This window comes from Rhinichthys klamathensis, unplaced genomic scaffold, assembly GCF_029890125.1.
Source record: "Rhinichthys klamathensis goyatoka isolate OS25496 unplaced genomic scaffold, OSU_Roscu_1.1 h1tg000005l_1, whole genome shotgun sequence".
Lineage (NCBI taxonomy): Eukaryota > Metazoa > Chordata > Actinopteri > Cypriniformes > Leuciscidae > Rhinichthys > Rhinichthys klamathensis.
In genome coordinates, this window is record NW_026606558.1 from 5314378 (window position 1) to 5334424 (window position 20047).

The 20047-nt window shown below is 43.5% G+C and overlaps 1 protein-coding gene across 1 annotated transcript; it reads left to right on the forward strand.

Annotated features, from left to right (window-relative positions):
• Positions 1–980: 980 nt before the first annotated feature.
• On the forward strand, positions 981–19988 carry si:dkey-29p10.4 (E3 ubiquitin/ISG15 ligase TRIM25). The gene is made up of 7 exons (XM_056256074.1): positions 981–1275; positions 3606–4495; positions 5787–5882; positions 14220–14468; positions 14862–14884; positions 15240–15388; positions 18803–19988. The coding sequence occupies exons 1-7, from the start codon at positions 1047–1049 to the stop codon at positions 19357–19359; spliced, it is 2193 nt and encodes a 730-aa protein (XP_056112049.1). The 5' UTR covers positions 981–1046; the 3' UTR covers positions 19360–19988.
• The last annotated feature ends 59 nt before the right edge of the window (positions 19989–20047 follow it).

A 20047-nucleotide genomic window follows, 5' to 3' on the forward strand; every position in this document is an offset into this window, starting at 1 on the left:
ATGCATTGGATTTCATTAGTGGCCTTTATGATGATGGCATGATAATCTAATGATTTAAACCAAAATCAAATAATTAATTACTCAATGAGCCCATACTTTTTTTTTTTTGGGGGGGGGGGGGGGGGGGGGGCATTCAGTTTATTTCTAATAAATCTAAAATAAAATAAAATAAAAAAATCTTCCAAATTAATGTGTCATGAATGTTGTGTCAGTAATGTATTGAATAAGGGCTGAGGCTGAGTTTATTCCAATGTGAAGACTGTAGAAATAGAATGTATAGATAGATAGATAGATAGATAGATAGATAGATAGATAGATAGATAGATAGATAGATAGATGCTTGCAAGATTCAAAAGATAGATAGGTAGATAGAATATGATGGGGTTGTGCAAAGAAAACGGCACTGTCGCTTTAAGAACAATGTTAGCAAGATTCAAAAGATAGATAGATAGATAGATAGATAGATAGATAGATAGATAGATAGATAGATAGATAGATAGATAGATAGATAGATAGATAGATTGATTGATTGATTGATTGATTGTGATGGGGTCGTGCAAAGAAAATGGACTGTTGCTTTAAGAACAATGCTTGCAAGATTCGAAAGATAGATAGATAGATAGATAGATAGATAGATAGATAGATAGATAGATAGATAGATAGATAGATAGAGAATGGTGGCGTTGTGCAAAGAAAACTGCACTGTCGCTTTAAGAACACTGTTTGCAAGATTCAAAAGATGGATGGATGGATGGATGGATGGATGGATGGATGGATGGATGGATGGATGGATGGATGGATGGATGGATGGATGGATGGATGGATGGATGGATGGATGGATGGATGGATAGATAGATAGATAGATAGATAGATAGATAGATAGATAGATAGATAGATAGATAGATAGATAGATAGATTAAAGAAAACATTGTGCACTGTCGCTTTAAGAGCAGTGTGCGAGATTCAAAAGGTGAGGCTCCGCCCACTCAGTCTTAGGTCAGTTTCGTTTCATCGATCGAGAGACGTTCTGCTGTAACAAACCTTTAATGATGGGAGCATCTAATGACAAACCTCTGAAATGTCCTCTGTGTCACGAGGAGTGTCGGGATCAGGTGACGCTGGGATGCGATCACAGCTTCTGTCGGGTTTGTATCAGAGAGTTATGGAGTGGATCTGACACTGGACCGTATTACTGCCCCGAGTGTAGATACGAGTACCAGCAGCTGCCGGACTACACGGACGGAGCCTCGACATCTACAGCCACAACAAACACACGTACGTTCATTAACACACAACTAAACAAACCTTGACTTTGATGACTTCTAGCCTATGTTATATTTGTAGTGAACATGTGTAAATTGACCATGACGTAGGCCACAATTACTCCTGTGTGTTGATCTGTTGTAACGTTAGTTGATTAACGTTAGTTGTCTCGTATCAAGTTTCAAGCATAACGCTTTAATAGTGAATAGGATGACGCATTTATAGATTCTTCTTATAGTTATAGAAAATTAAGATTTTTCACAGTCTCATTAGTTTGTTTAATTTTTCTACTAACAATGTTCCACAGTTTGTAACTTATACTAATAACTTACATCACGGGAGAATTATGTTATTTTTTTTGTTATTTTCAGTCATTTCCAAAACAACATCAATAAAGCAATATCAAATGTATTATATTTAAAAGCATTCTAGGACAGAAATGATATATTTATATATAGAAAACTCAAAGTTAGTTTTTAAAAGAAAAATATTAGCCTATAATTACACACTATTGAATAATATTTCTTTTACACTTTGTGTATAATTTTACAATTGCAAATTGATTTGAAATAATGTACAATAAAAACAAATATTTAGTTCATTAGTGACAGTTACCTTGCACATGTCAAAGAATTCATATCAGGCCCTGATATATTTTGCCTAGTTGGTAAACAAGTTAAAACAGACCACAACTGAGGTATGATTAAAAAAAAAAAAAAATCGGTTTTTACTTTATTTTGATGGTCCCTTTAAAGGGGTCATATAATGCCATTTTTGTACTAATATGATTCTTTAGGGTATAAATTAAAAGTTTGTAATATACTTTAATAAAAAAATTTCATTAGTATTGTAAGAAAACACTTATTTTACTTGGTCAAAAACAGCTCTGTTTTCAGCACGCCGTTTCAGTGCATATGCCTTTAAATGATAATGAGCTTTGCTGACTCCGCCCCTCTGTTCTGTGCATACACCGTTTGTAACACAATAACCATAACGCGTTATAGACGTGGGATTATGAATTATATTGGGAACGTCGTACATAGAAAACATGCCGTAATGTACCCTAAGTGTAAACCTTAAGACGCATTCATCGTGAAGCGTGCAAGCGATTTGCAAAGATTAATATAAATATTAATATAAAGGTTAATAAAACGTTACACTCACTTCAGTTGTTCTAGAGGTTCAGCAGGAACACGAATATCTGGTACCGATCCTTTATTCAGGAGCAGCTTCTTAGCAAAACCAGCTTTATACTGACCCTGGTTTATAAAGCAGTCTGGTGAGAAATGATTCGCGCAAACATGAGAGCATTGATGTTGATCGTGGGGAATATTACCTTCGAAAACAAACTCAGCCACTGCGTCTTCAGCGGTTCGGATTTAGGAACATTAAAATGACTGTGTTCGTTATTACACCCAAGAACAGAACACCACAATCGCTTAGACGCCATTCTGCTCATAGACAGTGCTCCAGCATATCAACAATGACCGCGCCGGTCCGTGCAGACTATGATTGACAGCTGGCTCACGAGCGAGGGCGGGTCTGTGTTGAAACGCTGCTGTCAATCAACACTCGTGGGAGGGGCTTCCGAGCGTGTGACGTCACACGGTTGAACGGCTCGATTTGAGGCAGGGGAAAACATATAAGGAGATTAAAACAAAAACACTGGATGGATTTTTATCATTTTATGATGGTTGTGTACAGCCACTGCCAACACACATTTCAGTACAATCAACTTGAAAAAGTGCATGTACCATTATATGACCCCTTTAACACATGCACCTACATGCCTACTAACTCTCATTAGAGTGTTAGTAGAGTATTAGTAGACTGGTATGGTTAGGGTTAGATTAAGTTGACATGTAGTTGCAAAGTTACTTATAGTCAGTAGAGTGTCTTTTGGGGAGCATCACAATAAAGTGTTTGCAGATATTACAGCAGACAGTCTATTAATACTCTAATGAAAATTAGTTGAAGTTGCAAAGTTACTTATAGTCAACAGAATGTTCAAAAGGGACCATCAAAATAAAGTGTTACCAAATATTCTCTATTGTGTCAAAATAATGTTTATAATTTAGTTTCATGGATTTAGAAGACGAAAAGTACGGGTCTAGGACAATAAAACGTCAAATCCATTTGAAAAATAAATAAATAATAATAATTAAAGCATGGTAAAAAATCTTCCAAGACAGTTTTAATCTGACTTTCATATATCAAAAATAAAAAGTTGAAATCTGTTAGTTTTAATAAAATCAACTCCTAAACAAAAATAAAAATGCAGAAGCTGGAGAAAAACACTTACAGTACATAATACATTAATGCGGTTCCATGTTTTCCTCTAGATTGGGGCTTCAGAAAGAAGCAGCATGGCCGGCACTCGAACAAATGGCCTGGGAAGAGGAAGTTCAGTTCGGCGTTCCATGGTGGCGGATGGAGACTTGGCACAGGGCCATTTAATGAGTCTGACATCAGTGACCCTGATGTAATCGCCATCAATGACTCTGATGAAGAAACATCAATACCACGGAAAAGAAAGGCCACGGCAGATGAACGCCCATCTGAAAGCCAGACTCCGTCAGTGGTTTGGGGGATGACCTCTACAAGTGACACATCGACACAACACACACCTCCAGAAACAGTGGAGATCACATCTCCTCTTGTAGGATCATCTCCTGAGAGGAACACAAGTTCCTCTCAGCAAGACCAGCATACCGTGGCTTCACACGGTGACACAGGCTCGCCCAGGAGAAGCAGCACATCTCAGGGAGAGAAAGAAGTCTCAAAAGAGCCACCAAAAGCCTGTGACTTACCAGCAGTCAACGCCACCTCTCATTTGCTTGGAAGGCGGGAAAGGGACAGTGCTTCTAACAGTGAATCATCTTCCCTCAGGATGTCCTCTACATCATCAGAGAGACTTTCCAGGAGCAGCTCTGTGCCGTGCCATTACTGTCCCAGTTCGGAGCAGAAGGTGGCGGTAAAGACCTGCCTGGTTTGCGGGGCGTCCATGTGCTCCGAGCACCTGCGCGCGCACCTGGAAAAGCCTGTGTTCCAGAACCACCCGCTTGTGGACGCTGTGGAGGACGTGTCTCTCTGGAGATGCCAAGAGCACCAGGAGATGAACCGGATCTACTGCCGATCATGTGCAGTGTGTGTTTGTACTGTGTGTTCCCTGGTCGGGTCGCACAAGGGGCACGAGTGCATCAGCATCCGCGAGGCAGAGCAGGAGCTCAGAGTGAGGCATTATTTGGCACTTTTATGTGGTAGTTATGTGGTAATATGTGGCTTGACATTCATGTTACTATTGTGAATAATGTAGGTTATAAGCATATTATCTAAAGTAGTACACTGTCGTTCAAAAGTTTTTTAAAGGGATAGTTCACCCAAAAATGACAATTCTGTCATTAAAGAAGAACTCCGGCGCAAAATGAACCTTTGGTCGAATAAAACATTGGTACCTAGTCAACCGTTCTCTGAGATTTGTTTTCATGATAATCGAATGTAAAGAGTTTTATCTCTAAAAACTGTTTAGCGTATAACGCTAATAATGGGGGCATATAATAAGTAAAAAGAAATCGCTAGTTTATACCACTAACAAGGCTCAAAATAGCCCCACACGAACACAGTAACATAATGAGGGTCCCTACATGCAAAACGAAGCATTGAGAACTTAAAGACAGTCCACTTCGTGTATACAGACAGGAGCCATCTTTGGAAAACAGTCTCGACTAATCAAACCACGAACGACGTGCTAAGTGAGCTGAATTGTATGAAGTTCAGTGAACTTCTGAACTGTATGAATGGCATTCGTGGTTTGATTAGTCTAGATTAGTATAAACTAGCGATTTCTTTTTACTTATTAAATGCCCCCATTACTAGCGTTATACGCTAAACAGTTTTTAGAGATAAAACTCTTTACATTCGATTATCATGAAAACAAATCTCAGAGAACGGTTGACTAGGTACCAACGTTTTATTAGACCAAAGGTTCATTTTGCGCCGGAGTTCTCCTTTAATTACTCACTCTCATGTCGTTCCAAAACCGTAAGACTTTCGTTCATCTTCGGAACACAATTGAAGATCTTTTTGATGAAATCTGAGATATATCTGTCCCTCCATTGACAGCAACACAATTATCACTTTGACGCTTCAAAAAGTTCATAAAGAGATCATAAAACTAATACATATGAATTGAGCGGTTTAGTCCAAAATTTCTGAAGAGACTCGATCGCTTTATATGATGAACAGGTTAAATTTAGTCTTTTATTCGCGTATAAACATTGATCAGCGAACACAAACTGAAGCTCAAACGTGCTGTAACACGAGAATGCACCTCATTGGTTTCTCGCACGTCAAGTGAAGATGATTGGGCTTCCGTTTTCCACGACTGATGTGCGAGTTGATGAATGTTTATATGTGAATAAAAGCCTGAATTCGAAATAGAAATATTTTTTAACATGATAAATGTCACTTTTGATCAATTGAATGCGTTCTTGCTCATTGGTTTATCTACATTAATTTCTCAGGGCTCACTGAAGGATGAGATGCAAAAAATACAAAAAACGGAAAAGTCCATTCAGGAAAAACTCTCTGAGCTCAGTGAGAAAAAACGTGGTGTCCAGGTAAGTGTAAGTGTATCATGTTGTTGATTGAGTTGTTGCAAGTGTTGTTGTTTAGTTAATCGTTTAGTATTTTATAGTTATTATTTTTTTTGACTTGTTCATGTTTTTAAGCTTTCTTTGATCCAGTGTTGTTATTAACAAAACAAAAATAACTAAAATTGTTTTTGCCAATTGTAATTAAACTGAAATAAAATGACATATTTTCATATTTTAAAATGACACATCAATATTAGATGAAAAAATTCAACTTAAATCATGACAATTAGAAATGTTGCCTGGCCAGCTAACTGAAATAAGATCGGTTGAAGTTTAAGTACTAAAATTACCCATATTGCAGAGTTTCCGCTAGAAAAAAATGGTGCCGGTCATAGTGACCGGCAGAGGTTTCGTTTAACGGACATTTTGATGATATGCCGGTCAAATATCGCCTCTTAATTAGTCAAGTTGAGGAAAACTGGAGGCAGGCTATGTAACTTAAAAAAATACATAATCAGGCCGTATAGAATGCAACATGTTATTATTAGCCTGACTTTCAAATAGACAGAAAAAACATGAATGTTCGATTGGCATCAATCAACACCAATTGTTTTTGGTTTCACACACATTCACTTTTTGAAACATTGAGGCACGGATGTACCTAATACAAATAAATAAAACATCTCCAGTTAACTAGCAGATCATTCATTTAGTTCGCTATTAAATAAGAGATCTAGCGCTAAAATCAGTTGTTCCCTTTCGAACGGTCACTTCGTATTGCGTAGCTATACGCAGTGGGGAAACTCCTTTTCCTCGATTTACTGAAACCTATATCTAAAACGCATTTGCAGCTGCACAGCTAGCACACTGAGTGTCTGGCACGCTCATAGGCTGTGCTGCCGCAGCTGCACAACCAATGGCGCGGGCGACTCTGACATGCAGCCAATGAGCTAGCTCAACGTCAGAGCCCGTCAAGGGGGTGTGGCTTAGCCTATAAAAGACCCCCGAATTCGCCATTATAGCAGGATTTTACTCCTTCAGCGACAGTACACATGTCCCTGAGCTTTTTACTGTGAATTCGCCGTCGAACAAGCCTTTCAGCCTGAGCGAGCTTCTCTTCAGCAGACTTCGCCTGCACGCTGTCGTCTCCTGACGCCGTCTCACCTGTGGCTATCCGGCGACATCCTATATCCTTTCTATTATTGTGTTTTCAAAATGCCTCGTTCATCCTGCGCCACGTGCGGAGGCCGTCTGCACGAGGCAGACCAACACGAGAGCTGCATTTCCTGCTTGGGTGTCGACCACGCGGAGAATGCACTCTCTGTCGGCGAATGTGCGGCCTGCGACTGCATACCTATCTCCGTGCTGCGCAATCGGCTAGCTCTCTCTCGAGACGGCGATGCCGCTTCAACCGCGCTTTCCATTCCGAGGAAGAAGAAGCGTCGCAGCCAACGGCAACCGGAGGGTTTGGAGATTTGTGAACGCACGCCGGCCGCGTCCCCGCGTGCTTCACTTTCTCCGACTCAAACGCCATCACCGGTCCTGTTCACAGGAGACCAACGCCCCCCCCCCCCCACACGTGGCGGGCCTCGTCTCCTTCGGCGAATCTCTCGAGCGCGACGACAGCATATCCATCGCCGCTTCTGAGGACGAATGGCCGGGCTCTCTCGACCCCGTCTCCGCTTCTCAATCTGTGGCCAGTGGATTAGCGACCAGGACGAACTCCGACGCCGAAATGCTTCGGATCCTGACGAAGGCCGTCGCGGACCTCGAGCTAGAGTGGGCCTCGCCCGAGGAGCCGCCTCGTAGTCGGCTGGATTGATGGTTTCTGGAGGGGCGCCAGCAGGCCCCGCGTCACAAACCGGCGCCATTTTTCCCCGAGGTCCACGAGGAGCTAACCAAGGCCTGGCGCGCTCCATACTCAGCACGTGTGGGATCTGCAGTTTCCGCGACGCTCTCCTCCGTGGATGGCGCAGCGGAAAAGGGTTATGAGTCTTTGCCGCCCCTCGAAGAGGCCGTGGCAGCTCATCTTTGCCCGAGCACTGCAGCTAGCTGGCGAGCTAGAGCCGCTCATCCCAACAAACCCTGCCGAAACACCTCAGCCCTCGCTGGACGCGCGTACTCCGCCTCCGGTCAGGCTGCATCGGCCCTGCACACGATGGCCGTGTTGCAGGTCTACCAGGCCAAACTCCTCCGGTCCATGGACGAGACTGGCCCGGACCCGGAGACCTTTCGAGACCGGAGGAGTGCTACAGACTTAGCGCTGCGTGCTACTAAGGCTACAGCACAGGCCATCGGAAGAAACATGGCGAGCTTGGTCGTGCTCGAGCGCCATCTTTGGCTTAACCTCACCGAGATTAAGGACGCCGACAGAACGAGGTTTCTCGACGCCCCGGTGTCCAGCTCCGGTCTCTTCGGCCCGGCGGTGAAAGGATTCTCGGAGAGGTACACAGAGGCACGGAAAGCGTCCCAGGCCATGCGACACTTCTTGCCGAAACGTTCGAGCTCCGCGACCAGCAAGCCCAAGCCGCCGCCTTCGCCTCATCCAGCCAAGCCGGTGAAACAGGCCTCTCAGCCCCGCCCTGCGGCTGATAGCCAACGCCAGCCAAGGCCCGCGAAGCGCTACCCGCTCCCCAGGCGTCAAGGCCCTCGACCCAGCGCCGCGGCCGACCAGGTGCCTCCGAAGTCGTCCTAGCACGGAGAGGAAAGAGAGAGGGCTCGTGTCTCGCGCTAGCCGGACCACCCTCGAAAAAACCGGCAAAAATTCCCACAGCTCCCTGTTCAGTTCAGGCGGCTGGGGATTTTATTATTGTAAACAGGCCCGCAGCAGTGAGCGCGTCTTTGCAAACAAACGCCGTTTTCACGGCGACCCAACTAAAGCACAAAAAGAGTATGTTTCACAATCACAACACACGGGTTCACGGTCCCCCTTCACTAGGCGGCCCCCGCCCTGTTGTAAGACTGAAATCCCCCCGGGCAAAAGCCTGTATAATCAGTCAAACACTCAGTATGTGCACAAATCACAGTGTAAGGGTATCAGGTCCCCCTATGTTAGGCGGTCCCCCCCATTCAGTGTGTCAAGCCCTAGCCACACGGGCGATGGCCTGGCAAGCCATCCCTGGTGTGTCGAGTTGGGTCATAAACACTATAAAGCGAGGCTACTCGCTCCAATTCGCTCGCAGACCCCCGAAATTCCAGGCGGTTATCGAGACATCGGTGAGAAGCGGCGTGGGTCACGTGCTTCGCACCGAAGTTCAGAATTTATTAGCAAAAGGAGCGATAGAGTCAGTCCCTCCCGCGCTAATGTATTCGGGGTTTTACAGCCGCTATTTTCTAATTCCAAAGAAAGACGGCGGGCTCAGACCCATACTAGATCTGAGACGTTTGAACAGGGCTCTCATGAGACGGCCTTTCAGAATGTTAACACTCAAACAAATTCTCGCGCAAGTTCGCCCGGGGGATTGGTTTGTTTCAATGGATCTGAAAGATGCATACTTTCATATTCAGATCGACCCTCGTCACAGGCCATTCTTGAGATTCGCCTTCGAGGGGAGGGCATATCAATACACCGTTCTGCCGTTCGGTCTGTGTTTGGCACCCCGTACATTCACGAAATGTATGGATGCAGCGCTCTCCCCGCTAAAAAGCCAGGGAGTGCGTGTGCTGAATTATCTCGACGACTGGCTGGTGCTAGCGCAGTCGAGAGACGAACTAATAGTTCACAGGGATTTGATTCTCGGCCATTTAAAATGCCTGGGTCTCACAATCAATGTTGCCAAAAGCGAACTGAACCCCAGCCAGACTGTGGTCTTTCTGGGCACGGTTTTAGACTCGGTGACAATGAAAGCGCGGCTCACTCAAGAGCGCGCGCTCTCTGTGCAGACACTGGCAGCCGCATTCAGGGCGCGCGAGCGCGCGCCTCTGAAGAGGTTTCAGAAACTGCTTGGTCTAATGGCAGCCGCATCATCAGTACTACACATGGGATTACTGCGCATGCGCCCGCTGCAGCACTGGCTGAAACGCCGTGTGCCAACCCATGCATGGCAGTCAGGCAGCCTGCGCATTATGGTGAATCACGGGTGTTTAAGAACACTGATTCCCTGGCGGGCTCAGGACTGGTACCGCAAGGGGGTGACCATGGGGATAGTTTCCAGGAGGAAGGTGGTTTTTACAGACGCATCCAACCTGGGTTGGGGAGCGCTGCACGAGGGCAAGCCTGCCTCCGGCCTCTGGTCGAGCACGGAGCAGAGCTTACATATCAACTGTCTGGAAATGAAAGCAGTTGGTTTGGCCCTGAGAGCATTTCTGTTAAACCTCAGGGGTCACCATGTCCTGGTCCGTACGGACAACATGTCAGTGGTGGCCTACATAAATCGCCAGGGTGGCATCAGGTCGGGCAACCTGCATGCTATGGCGAGGGACCTCCTCCTATGGGCACAGGCCAACCTGAGCTCCCTGAGAGCAGCACACATCCCGGGCGTCCAAAATCTGGGCGCGGATATGCTCTCACGGGGCAACACTCCCCTAAGCGAGTGGTCTCTGAACCCTCAGACGGTCAGTCTGATATGGGAGAGATTCGGCGAGGCCGAAATCGACCTTTTCGCCTCGAGAGCCAACACCCACTGCAGGGTGTTTTTCTCGAAGAACAGGGACGCGCTGGCCCATCCCTGGCCCAACCGCCCCCTTTATGGCCCAACCGCCCCCTTTCCCCCCCATCTCGATGGTCCCACAAGTCATCGAACGGGTCAGGGAGAGCGGATGCCCAGTCCTTCTGGTGGCTCCACTCTGGAAATCCAGACCATGGTTTCCGGAGCTGGTTCAGCTGTCAGACACGGTCCCCTGGCCCGTTCCAATGAGGAGGGACCTCCTCACACAGGCCAAAGGGACGATATGGCACCCCCGACCCGATTTATGGGCCCTCCATGTGTGGCCCCTAAACGGGTACCCGGGGGCCTTCCTGACAAGGTCTTAAGCACTATCTCTGAAGCAAGGGCCCCGTCTACTAGGCGTCTTTATGCTTTGAAGTGGTCGGGTTTTTCCAGCTGGTGCTCGAAAAATCGAGTTGACCCAGAGTCATGTGAGGTATCGGTGGTACTCTCCTTCCTGCAGGAGCTACTGGACGCGGGCCGCACCCCGTCCACGCTCAAGGTTTATGTGGCAGCCATCGCAGCGCATCATGCGTTGGTGGCTGGTCAATCACTGGGAAGAAATGACCTGGTGGTAAGATTTCTGAAGGGCGCTAGGAGAATTAACCCCTCCAGGCCCCCATCAGTACCTCCCTGGGACCTCTCCACGGTCCTCAGGGCCCTGAAGGGGCCGCCTTTTGAACCGCTCCGGTCGGTGGATCTAAAACCACTCTCGCTTAAGACTGCTCTCCTGTTGGCATTGGCATCTATCAAGCGAGTGGGAGATCTGCAGGCCCTTTCTGTGAGTCCGGCATGTTTGGAGTTTGGAGCGGATGACTCCAGAGTCATTCTCAAACCCAGGCATGGTTACGTACCCAAGGTGCTCTCAACGCCGTTTAGAGCGCAAGTTATCACGCTATTAGCCCTTCCCCCTTCTGCTGAGGATGGGGAGGTTAATCCTCTCTGCCCTGTCAGGGCGCTGAGAGTCTATCTGGAGCGTTCTGCGTCTTTTAGACAGTCAGAACAGCTGTTTGTCTGCTTTGGTGGCCGATCTAAGGGTGGTCCAGTTACCAAGCAAAGACTGTCTAGATGGATAGTGGATGCCATTTCTATGGCTTATACTTCAGTGGGTCAGGTTTGCCCTATAGGTGTCAGGGCCCATTCGACTAGAGGCATGGCCTCGTCATGGGCTTGGTCATCTGGGTTTCCCATTCAAGATATTTGTGATGCGGCCGGCTGGTCCTCGCCTTCCACATTTATGAAGTTCTATAATATGGAGGTGCCTTCCCTGCAGGCGAAGGTTCTTTCAGTATGATTAAGACTCGATGCTGTCTGGTCTTGTCTACAAAAAATTACTGTGCATAATCACATACATATAAAACCCGCTTAGGCCGGTTATGAATTGTACTAATAATCCCGACAGTGTCGGGGTTTGTTAGTATATTCTGTTGGTTGTTACTGACTCTTATATATTATTCAGGCCTGACAGTGTCTGGTCTGATATATATATATATATATTCATATATTGGGTCTGGCTTGTTCTGTTAGCTCAGGGGGCCTGAGTTGCAGTGCAACCAGTTACTAAGGGTGCGGCGTTTTACAGGGCGTCCCCACTGCGTATAGCTACGCAATACGAAGTGACCGTTCGAAAGGGAACTACTCGGTTACTATCGTAACCTCAGTTCCCTGAGAGAGGGAACGAGTATTGCGTAGCCGGCCGCACTTTGTAACTGGTGAAGTTGTCGCTTCAGTCGTATAAACCTGCTATAATGGCGAATTCGGGGGTCTTTTATAGGCTAAGCCACACCCCCTTGACGGGCTCTGACGTTGAGCTAGCTCATTGGCTGCATGTCAGAGTCGCCCGCGCCATTGGTTGTGCAGTTGCGGCAGCACAGCCTATGAGCGTGCCAGACGCTCAGTGTGCTAGCTGTGCAGCTGCAAATGCGTTTTACATATAGGTTTCAGTAAATCGAGGAAAAGGAGTTTCCCCACTGCGTATAGCTACGCAATACTCGTTCCCTCTCTCAGGGAACTGAGGTTACGATAGTAACCGAGTAGTTTTTTTTAATCAAGCTGAGCGCTCGTGTCCGCTGCTATCAGTCGCATGGACGACGCGCTGCGCGAGTTGCGCAATCTTCACTCGGACGCGCGTTTCAATCTATCGCCGTTGCGGAGACTATACATAGGCGAAGCACTGCTACTTGGGCGCAGAAATATCACGCAACACCTGAAATAAAGCTTGCCACAAAGAACCGGCGAAAGTAATGATTATGCATGAAACATTTAAATTGTTGATAAATTGATAAAGTTGACGATGCAGACTCGCCATCTTCGCAGTAGTGAACGCGGCTAGAGAGAGAAATGCACACTTCATATGAATAAATTCTTATTTTTTAATCCAGGCAAATTTGTTGATGAAACATTGATTAAAATGAAGATACAATTTATAGAAAACGAAATAAACTTTAAAGAAAGGCTTTCTACAAAACAAAACTAAATAAGTGGTCAAAATCATGTCTGACCAATTCCAAATGTTTTCTGATATATTGGCCTATTGGTCATATGATCCTATCTTACTCATCTCATGCGGTTCCCTTTTCATATAGCCTAATAAACATAGATGAAATAAAAAAATAATAACATTGTATTATTTATAAAAATGAAACGTATATTTAAGTTTTTTAACTTATAATAAGCGTCACACTGCTCCGCTTTGCTCACATGCTCTGGTGTGTAGATTTTCGAATAATAATCAACCCAGCGATCTTCGAATATTATTTTTGCTTGAAAATTTCGTTTTGTATAAATTGTATATTCATTTTAATCAATGTTTCATCAACAAATTTGCCTGGATTATTAAATAAGAAGCAAATATAGTGGACAATATAGGCTAATCAGGACACGGAGGCGTCGGCGCGTGCACACTTCTCTCAGGCGCGTTCACTACTGCGAAGATGGCGAGTCTGCATCGTCAACTTTATCAACTTTATCAATAATATCAATGGGCCTGGCCATATTTGAAACGTCTCACTCAATCGTTCGTTGTTTAGGTCTATATTACAGCCGTTCTAGGCATGCGCTTTATTTGAAATGCAGCATGCGATGTTGTTTAATAACTTTTCAAACGGTAGAGGCTGTTCCTTTATAACATAGCCAAAGGTCGGTGTATTTTAGCTTTATACATTTTAGGCTTATTCTCAAATTCATATTGTGTTAGGGGGGCGGGATTATTACGCAATTTTAATCGGACAATTTGACCGGAGAGATTTAATTTTGTCGGACATTTCATTTTTTTCCCGGCCAATGTCCGGTAATTACCGGACAACGGAAACCCTGCCATATTGAAAGAGAAATATTTATATAGAAATTTAATTATAATTAGAAATCGCTGAATAGAAACCAGTAAGCCCATAACAAAATGGCTAAAATTGAAAATAGAAAGATACAAGCAAAAAGTATATAAAATGATTCTAAAATAACACTGGTCACACACATTGGGTCTGTAAAGCACTTTGCTCAACTCTTGTGTTGTTTTTATTAAACTTGCTTTAGAAATAAAATGATTGATTGACATGAAATCAACCATGATCTCTTATACAGTTAGTCAAGTCAATATTAGTGTTGACTAATTCCCTAACAGAAAAGATCAAAATAAACAGGAATAGTTCAGCATACAATAGCATAAACTAAAATGTGAACTCTGTGCAGTAACTCTCATTGTCCCCGACTCTTGCAGACGGGGCTGGAGGACGTGCGGGCTGCTGTTTTGCAGCAGTATCAGGCGATGCGAGAGGCTCTGGAGGACGAGGAGGGACAGGCGTTACGCTGCGTAGCCCAGGAAGAGCACAGAGTGCTGGGAAGCATTGACAAGCAGCTGGACACGTTACAGGGCGCCTTGACATCCAGCCAGACCATATTAAACACCTTGCAGGGAATCACCAATGCTGAGCGGGTGTCACAGTACCAGGACCAGGCCTTCATCATGGTACGACAAGCAGCAGTGATCATTAGCTAGCTACGTTTCCATCCTTCTATTTTCATGCTCATTTTGGGATAACACGTCAAAAAACGCTGGAGCGAAGTGCCAAGAGTTGGATAAATTCAAAAAATCCCCATTAAAAACGTATGTGCTCAATTGATGCGGCAATTTCTCAGGAAGTGGCGAATTTGTTCTCTTGAACACATTGGGATGCTGCTTTATTTGCAAATTTTTTATGCGATATTCCAGTATTGTGCGGGTTTAATTCGCAACTTTGGATGGAAACATAGCTAATGAGAGATTTAAAGAGAGATTTGTAGTTTTGTTTATTAAACATATTTTGGTACTTTGATTTTAGTAAAGTTGTATATGTAACGCAACTCTTGCTGTTTATTTCAGGAATACAGCAAAATAGCAGGACAGTAAGTAAAATGGTTCATTTATTTGGTGATTTGGATAAATATACTTATTTAATGGATAGTTCACCCAAAAATGAGAGTTCTGTCATCATTTACTCGCCCTCAAGTTGTTCCGAACCTGTATGAATTTGTTCTGCTGGACACAAAAGAAGATATTTTGAAGAATGTTTGTAACCAAACATTTGTGGGGCACCATTGACCTCCACAGTATGGAAAAAACATCTTGTGTGTTCAGCAGAACAAAGACATGTATACAGGTTTGGAACTTGAGTATATGATGACAGAATTTTCATGTTTGGGTGAACTATCCCTTTAAGTGTTTTTGATTATTTTTACTAACCACCCTGTCTTCCTCCAGACTGACTGCACTCTCTGACCCTGTGCAAACCCTCCAGCCTCCTCAGGAGATAAACCAAGACCGACTGGACTGTCTTCATGACTGGACCGAGAGGAGACTGGAGACTGTGCTCGTAACACTGCCTCACCGAGACCCTTTCAGACTGCTGTGTGAGTCATTTACACTCCTAACTATACTACAAATACTGCTAGGGCATATATATATATATATATAAATTATGCTTTAATATGGCTATTAAAGTTCTCTCTCTCCCTGATAAAGTGTGAGAGTTTTATTTTAGCCCTATTCAGACAGTAATGTGGACGTCTGTAAACCGGCGAGTCGTGCTGCTTAATACTATATATTTTTGGAAACCATGATACATTTTTGAAGGATTCTTTGATGAATAGAAAGTTCAAAAGAACAGCACTTTTGTGACATTATGAACGTCTGTACTGGCACTTGATCAAAATCCATATTTGCTAATAAAAGTATACTTTTTTTTTATTTTATTTAAATCATACTGACCCCAAACTCTTAAATAGTAGTGTAGGTACCACTTACACTTTTACTTTAAACACATTTTAAAATCTTTAAATAATGTCAATAAGTAAGGCAATTGTACTTGAATTGATTTAATTTAATTAGGTATTGTGATATATTATATTATACTGTAATACTTTAATGGCAGATAAACAAAGCATATTAGATTTTATATCAAAAGAAGATATACTTTATTTCAGGGTCCAATTATCTCTATTAACTAGTTGATTATTAGCATTCATATGACTAGGATATTGGCTGTTTATTAGTACTTATAAACCACATATTAATGCCTTATTCTGTATGACCAGATTCAACATCCGTTAATCCTACCCGATCACACTTTAGATTAGGGTTCAATTCTCACTATTAACTAACTATTAACTACAACTTTTGCCTCAATAAACACTTAATTACTGCTTATTAACAAGCGTGCTGGACAAGTGCTGAACCCAAACCGTCTTGATCGCCCCCTGGTGGCTGGTCCCAGTATAGGTCAAAAAGCCCGCCTCCCCATGGGGTCTAATGGACGTGATGGAAACTAAACAATCAAATTACACTTCAAATAAGTTTTTTTCATGTCATTTAATGTAGTTTTATCACGCTGATTTAAGTTTAAGTGTTTGTTTTTTAAAATTTCATTATTTGATGCTATAAAAACGGGAATGTGACGTCATGATTGACAGCTTCTCTAGACGAAGTAACCGAGGCACCATATGACTTTTTGGGGGGATTTTCGGGAGGAGAATAGATCTTCAACTTTAATTTCTACATGTCGATAACTGTTTATTTCACACAGTAAACTTTGTAGTAACCGTTTCTGCGGGAGTGAGGGCGGGACCATGATATCGCGGCTTTACTTGCTGCTTACTACTGCGCAGACTCGGGTCCCGCATTACTACTGCGCAGAATCAGGTCCCAAATCAGCGCAAGATGTCAGCGCCATATTAGGACTTTGGCGGCTTTACTTTTCAACAATGGAAGAGAGTGAAGGGGCGCCGTCCATCTTTTTACAGTCTATGCTTATTAATAGTTAGTGAGGTAGTTTTAAAGGGTTAGTTCGCCCATTTAAGACATGAAGTTGTATGCAATCCTTACCAGCACTATAGTGCATACACACTGACCCACTCTGTTGTCACCTCCCTGGTCAGAGTTCTGGTCGCTGGAAGTTTTTCAATAAAGTACTCCCGGTTATTTTCCGGTGCCACAAAACTGTGCGTTTTTACGTGAAAAAATGATTTGCGTTTCAAAGCTTGATTAATTTACCACACAAAAAACACGCCGGTCAAAATTCATACCTCAGTTTTAATCGGCACTATTTTCTATCCATTTCTATCAATCCGCGCTGCTGTCAACGTCAACTGTGCGCACGTTCCGATCGCGTGATTTTTTCCCCCCAAACCACTTCAGCGGAAATCCCGCCCTGCAGCTGATTCTAAAGTTGTCATTGGTCATGTCAATCACTGTACAGATTGCCTACACCAAACACTGATCCCTAAACCTACCCGTCACTGTAACCTCCTAAACCAATGAAATCGGCTGCAGGGCGGGATTTCGTGGTTTGGGAAAAAAAAATCATGCGTTCCGATCAGCTGTTCCATAGTGTTTACACAATCGATTGACAGCGACGTAAAAAGTATTAAATTAACAATGGTGCGAACTTGTAAATTCCCAGGCTGTGACCACAAGGATGTGCCGGGATCAAAGTTCAGATTCCATCGTTTTCCTGTTTCGAATATAACTATGAGACAGCTTCGGCTGGTTGCCATCGGCTACTCTGCGGGAGCTAAAATATCCAGAATAAAGGATTTTTTCGTGTGTGTAGTGCTCACTTAGGCGATGACGATTACATCCCCAACCAAGGAGGAAAGGGAAATTAAAGAGTTTTGCTGTACCATACCACGGGTAAGCTCTATTTACTAACTTTATGATCCCATGTCTAAACTGTACAGTAAACAAGCTGATGTTTAGACTCCATTATAAAACACGTGAAAAGATGTCTAATATAAAAACAGCTATAGGGATATTGGTACAATTTGCTGAGAAAACTATTTGATAACGCACACACAATTGAGGTTTTGTGTTGCAATCAATAACATTGTCGTTGTGCTAAAATTACTTTCATCATCTGATCCGTCTGACATTGTGCTAAAATTGGTTTCACCATCAGAAGTTTCGCAGTCAGACATGTTGTCAGCGAGTCGCGCTATCAACAGCTGATCGGAACGTGCGCACTGTTGACGTTGACAGCAGCGCGGATTGATAGAAATGGATAGAAAATAGTGCCGATTAAAACTGAGGTATGAATTTTGACCGGCGTGTTTTTTGTGTGGTAAATTAATCAAGCTTTGAAACGCAAATCATTTTTTCACGTAAAAACGCACAGTTTTGTGGCACCGGAAAATAACCGGGAGTACTTTATTGAAAAACTTCCAGCGGCCAGAACTCTGACCAGGGACGTGACAACAGAGTGGGTCAGTGTGTATGCACTATAGTGCTGGTAAGGATTGCATACAACTTCATGTCTTAAATGGGCGAACTAACCCTTTAAATGGGCGAACTAACCCTTTAAGTTTAGGTATTGCGCATAATTTTACTCATTCCTGCAGATTTTGTGCTCACACCCAGTGCGCGCACGTAAAGCCGCCGAGTACTAAATTTAGTTATTGTTCCCTGCTTATTGCGCTTAAACTGTCAAATACACACAAAATAATGTCAAAATGCCGGTTTTGGTGAGTATTAATGTAAACAGTCAGTTATGTTTTAAGTGAATGTAAACAGTTGAGAAAGAAAACGTGTGTGTAACAGTATAATGGATCCGTGCATCAGGCCTTAAAGTGACAGCAGCCTAATATACCTGCTGCCAAATTATGAGATAATATTTTCCCCAAGGTATCGGTGTCAAAATTGTGGCCAGTGATAATGTTGAGGGGCTAATAAATTTGGAAAACCACCAGCCACAGTGTCTGGTGAGCCATAAAAGTTAGTGTCAAGACCCGGACACGCATATTATGTCTGACACCTGATGTTTCTGTCTGCAGATGGGATAAGCCCAAGTCTGGATCCTGATACTGCCCATCCAAAGCTGCTGCTGTCGGATGAAAACCGTACGGTGGAGTACAGCGAGACCCAGCAGGACTACAGCGAGCAGGAGACACGCTTCAACATTTTCCCCCAGGTGCTGGGCTCTCGTGCCATAGACGGCGGCTGCTGCTACTGGGAAGTGGAGGTCTCTCTGGATGAGGGCCGCTGGAAGCTGGGCGTCTGTGATGGACAGATTGGCAGAAAGGGGCAAAAGGACGTCTGCCGTATTGGCTTCTACCCCAATTCTTGGTGTTTAATTTATGAGAAGGGAAAGGTGGAAGCTCTGCACGATAAGGTGGCTTCACCTGTGTGTGCCGCTGAACTTTGGAAGGTCGGAGTGCTGCTGGATTTTAAAGAAGGTCGCTTGTCTTTTTATAGCGTGGCCAGGGAAGGAGCTCTTTCTTTGCTGTACAGTTTTGAGCATAAGTTCACCGAGCCCTTGTATCCGGCGCTGGCAGTTTCTAAAACTCAGCTCAGCATCTGTGATATATTTACCAAGACCACTGCAGACTAGACTATGTATGACACTTTATTACATTAAGAAACACTAATCACTTTTACATTCCATAAAACATCATTCCAATAGTCATGACTGCTGAATCTAAGAGTGCAAGAGGTCTTGAAAACAATGGCCTATTTTTTTCTGAATGATCGATGATGATCCTCTGATTTTTAATGGGAAAGATTTACAAATCGGAGCCATTTCCATTACAAATATATGCTTTATATATGCATTTATATAACATCTGGAATGGTCTTTTTTCAAAACAATCTCGCACAGCCTTTTAACTTTTTTCAACCACTTTTCGATCTTTTTTTAAAATGTTTTTTTTTTTAACTATTATTATTACTTTGATAATTTTAGATAAATAATTTTTTATTTTTTTATATTAAGTCAAATATAAATGTCCATTGTATTTTCGTGTATACTTAAATAAACTGAAGGCCAGGATAAATATTTTTCAGTAATGCAAAAAAATAGATAAAGTGAACAATTTCAAACGTTACTCGATTTTATACTAGATACCAGCATATCTATATCATTCCATGTTGATATACTGTTGCGAGTTGATGAATATTGCATTTTAACTCTAGGTGGCAGTATTGTTCAATATATAATTTGACATTTCTATGATGATTGTTTGAACTGTGCAGTAAAGCTTATGGAATTAAATTAAGATGTTTCTTAAAAATGGACTGTT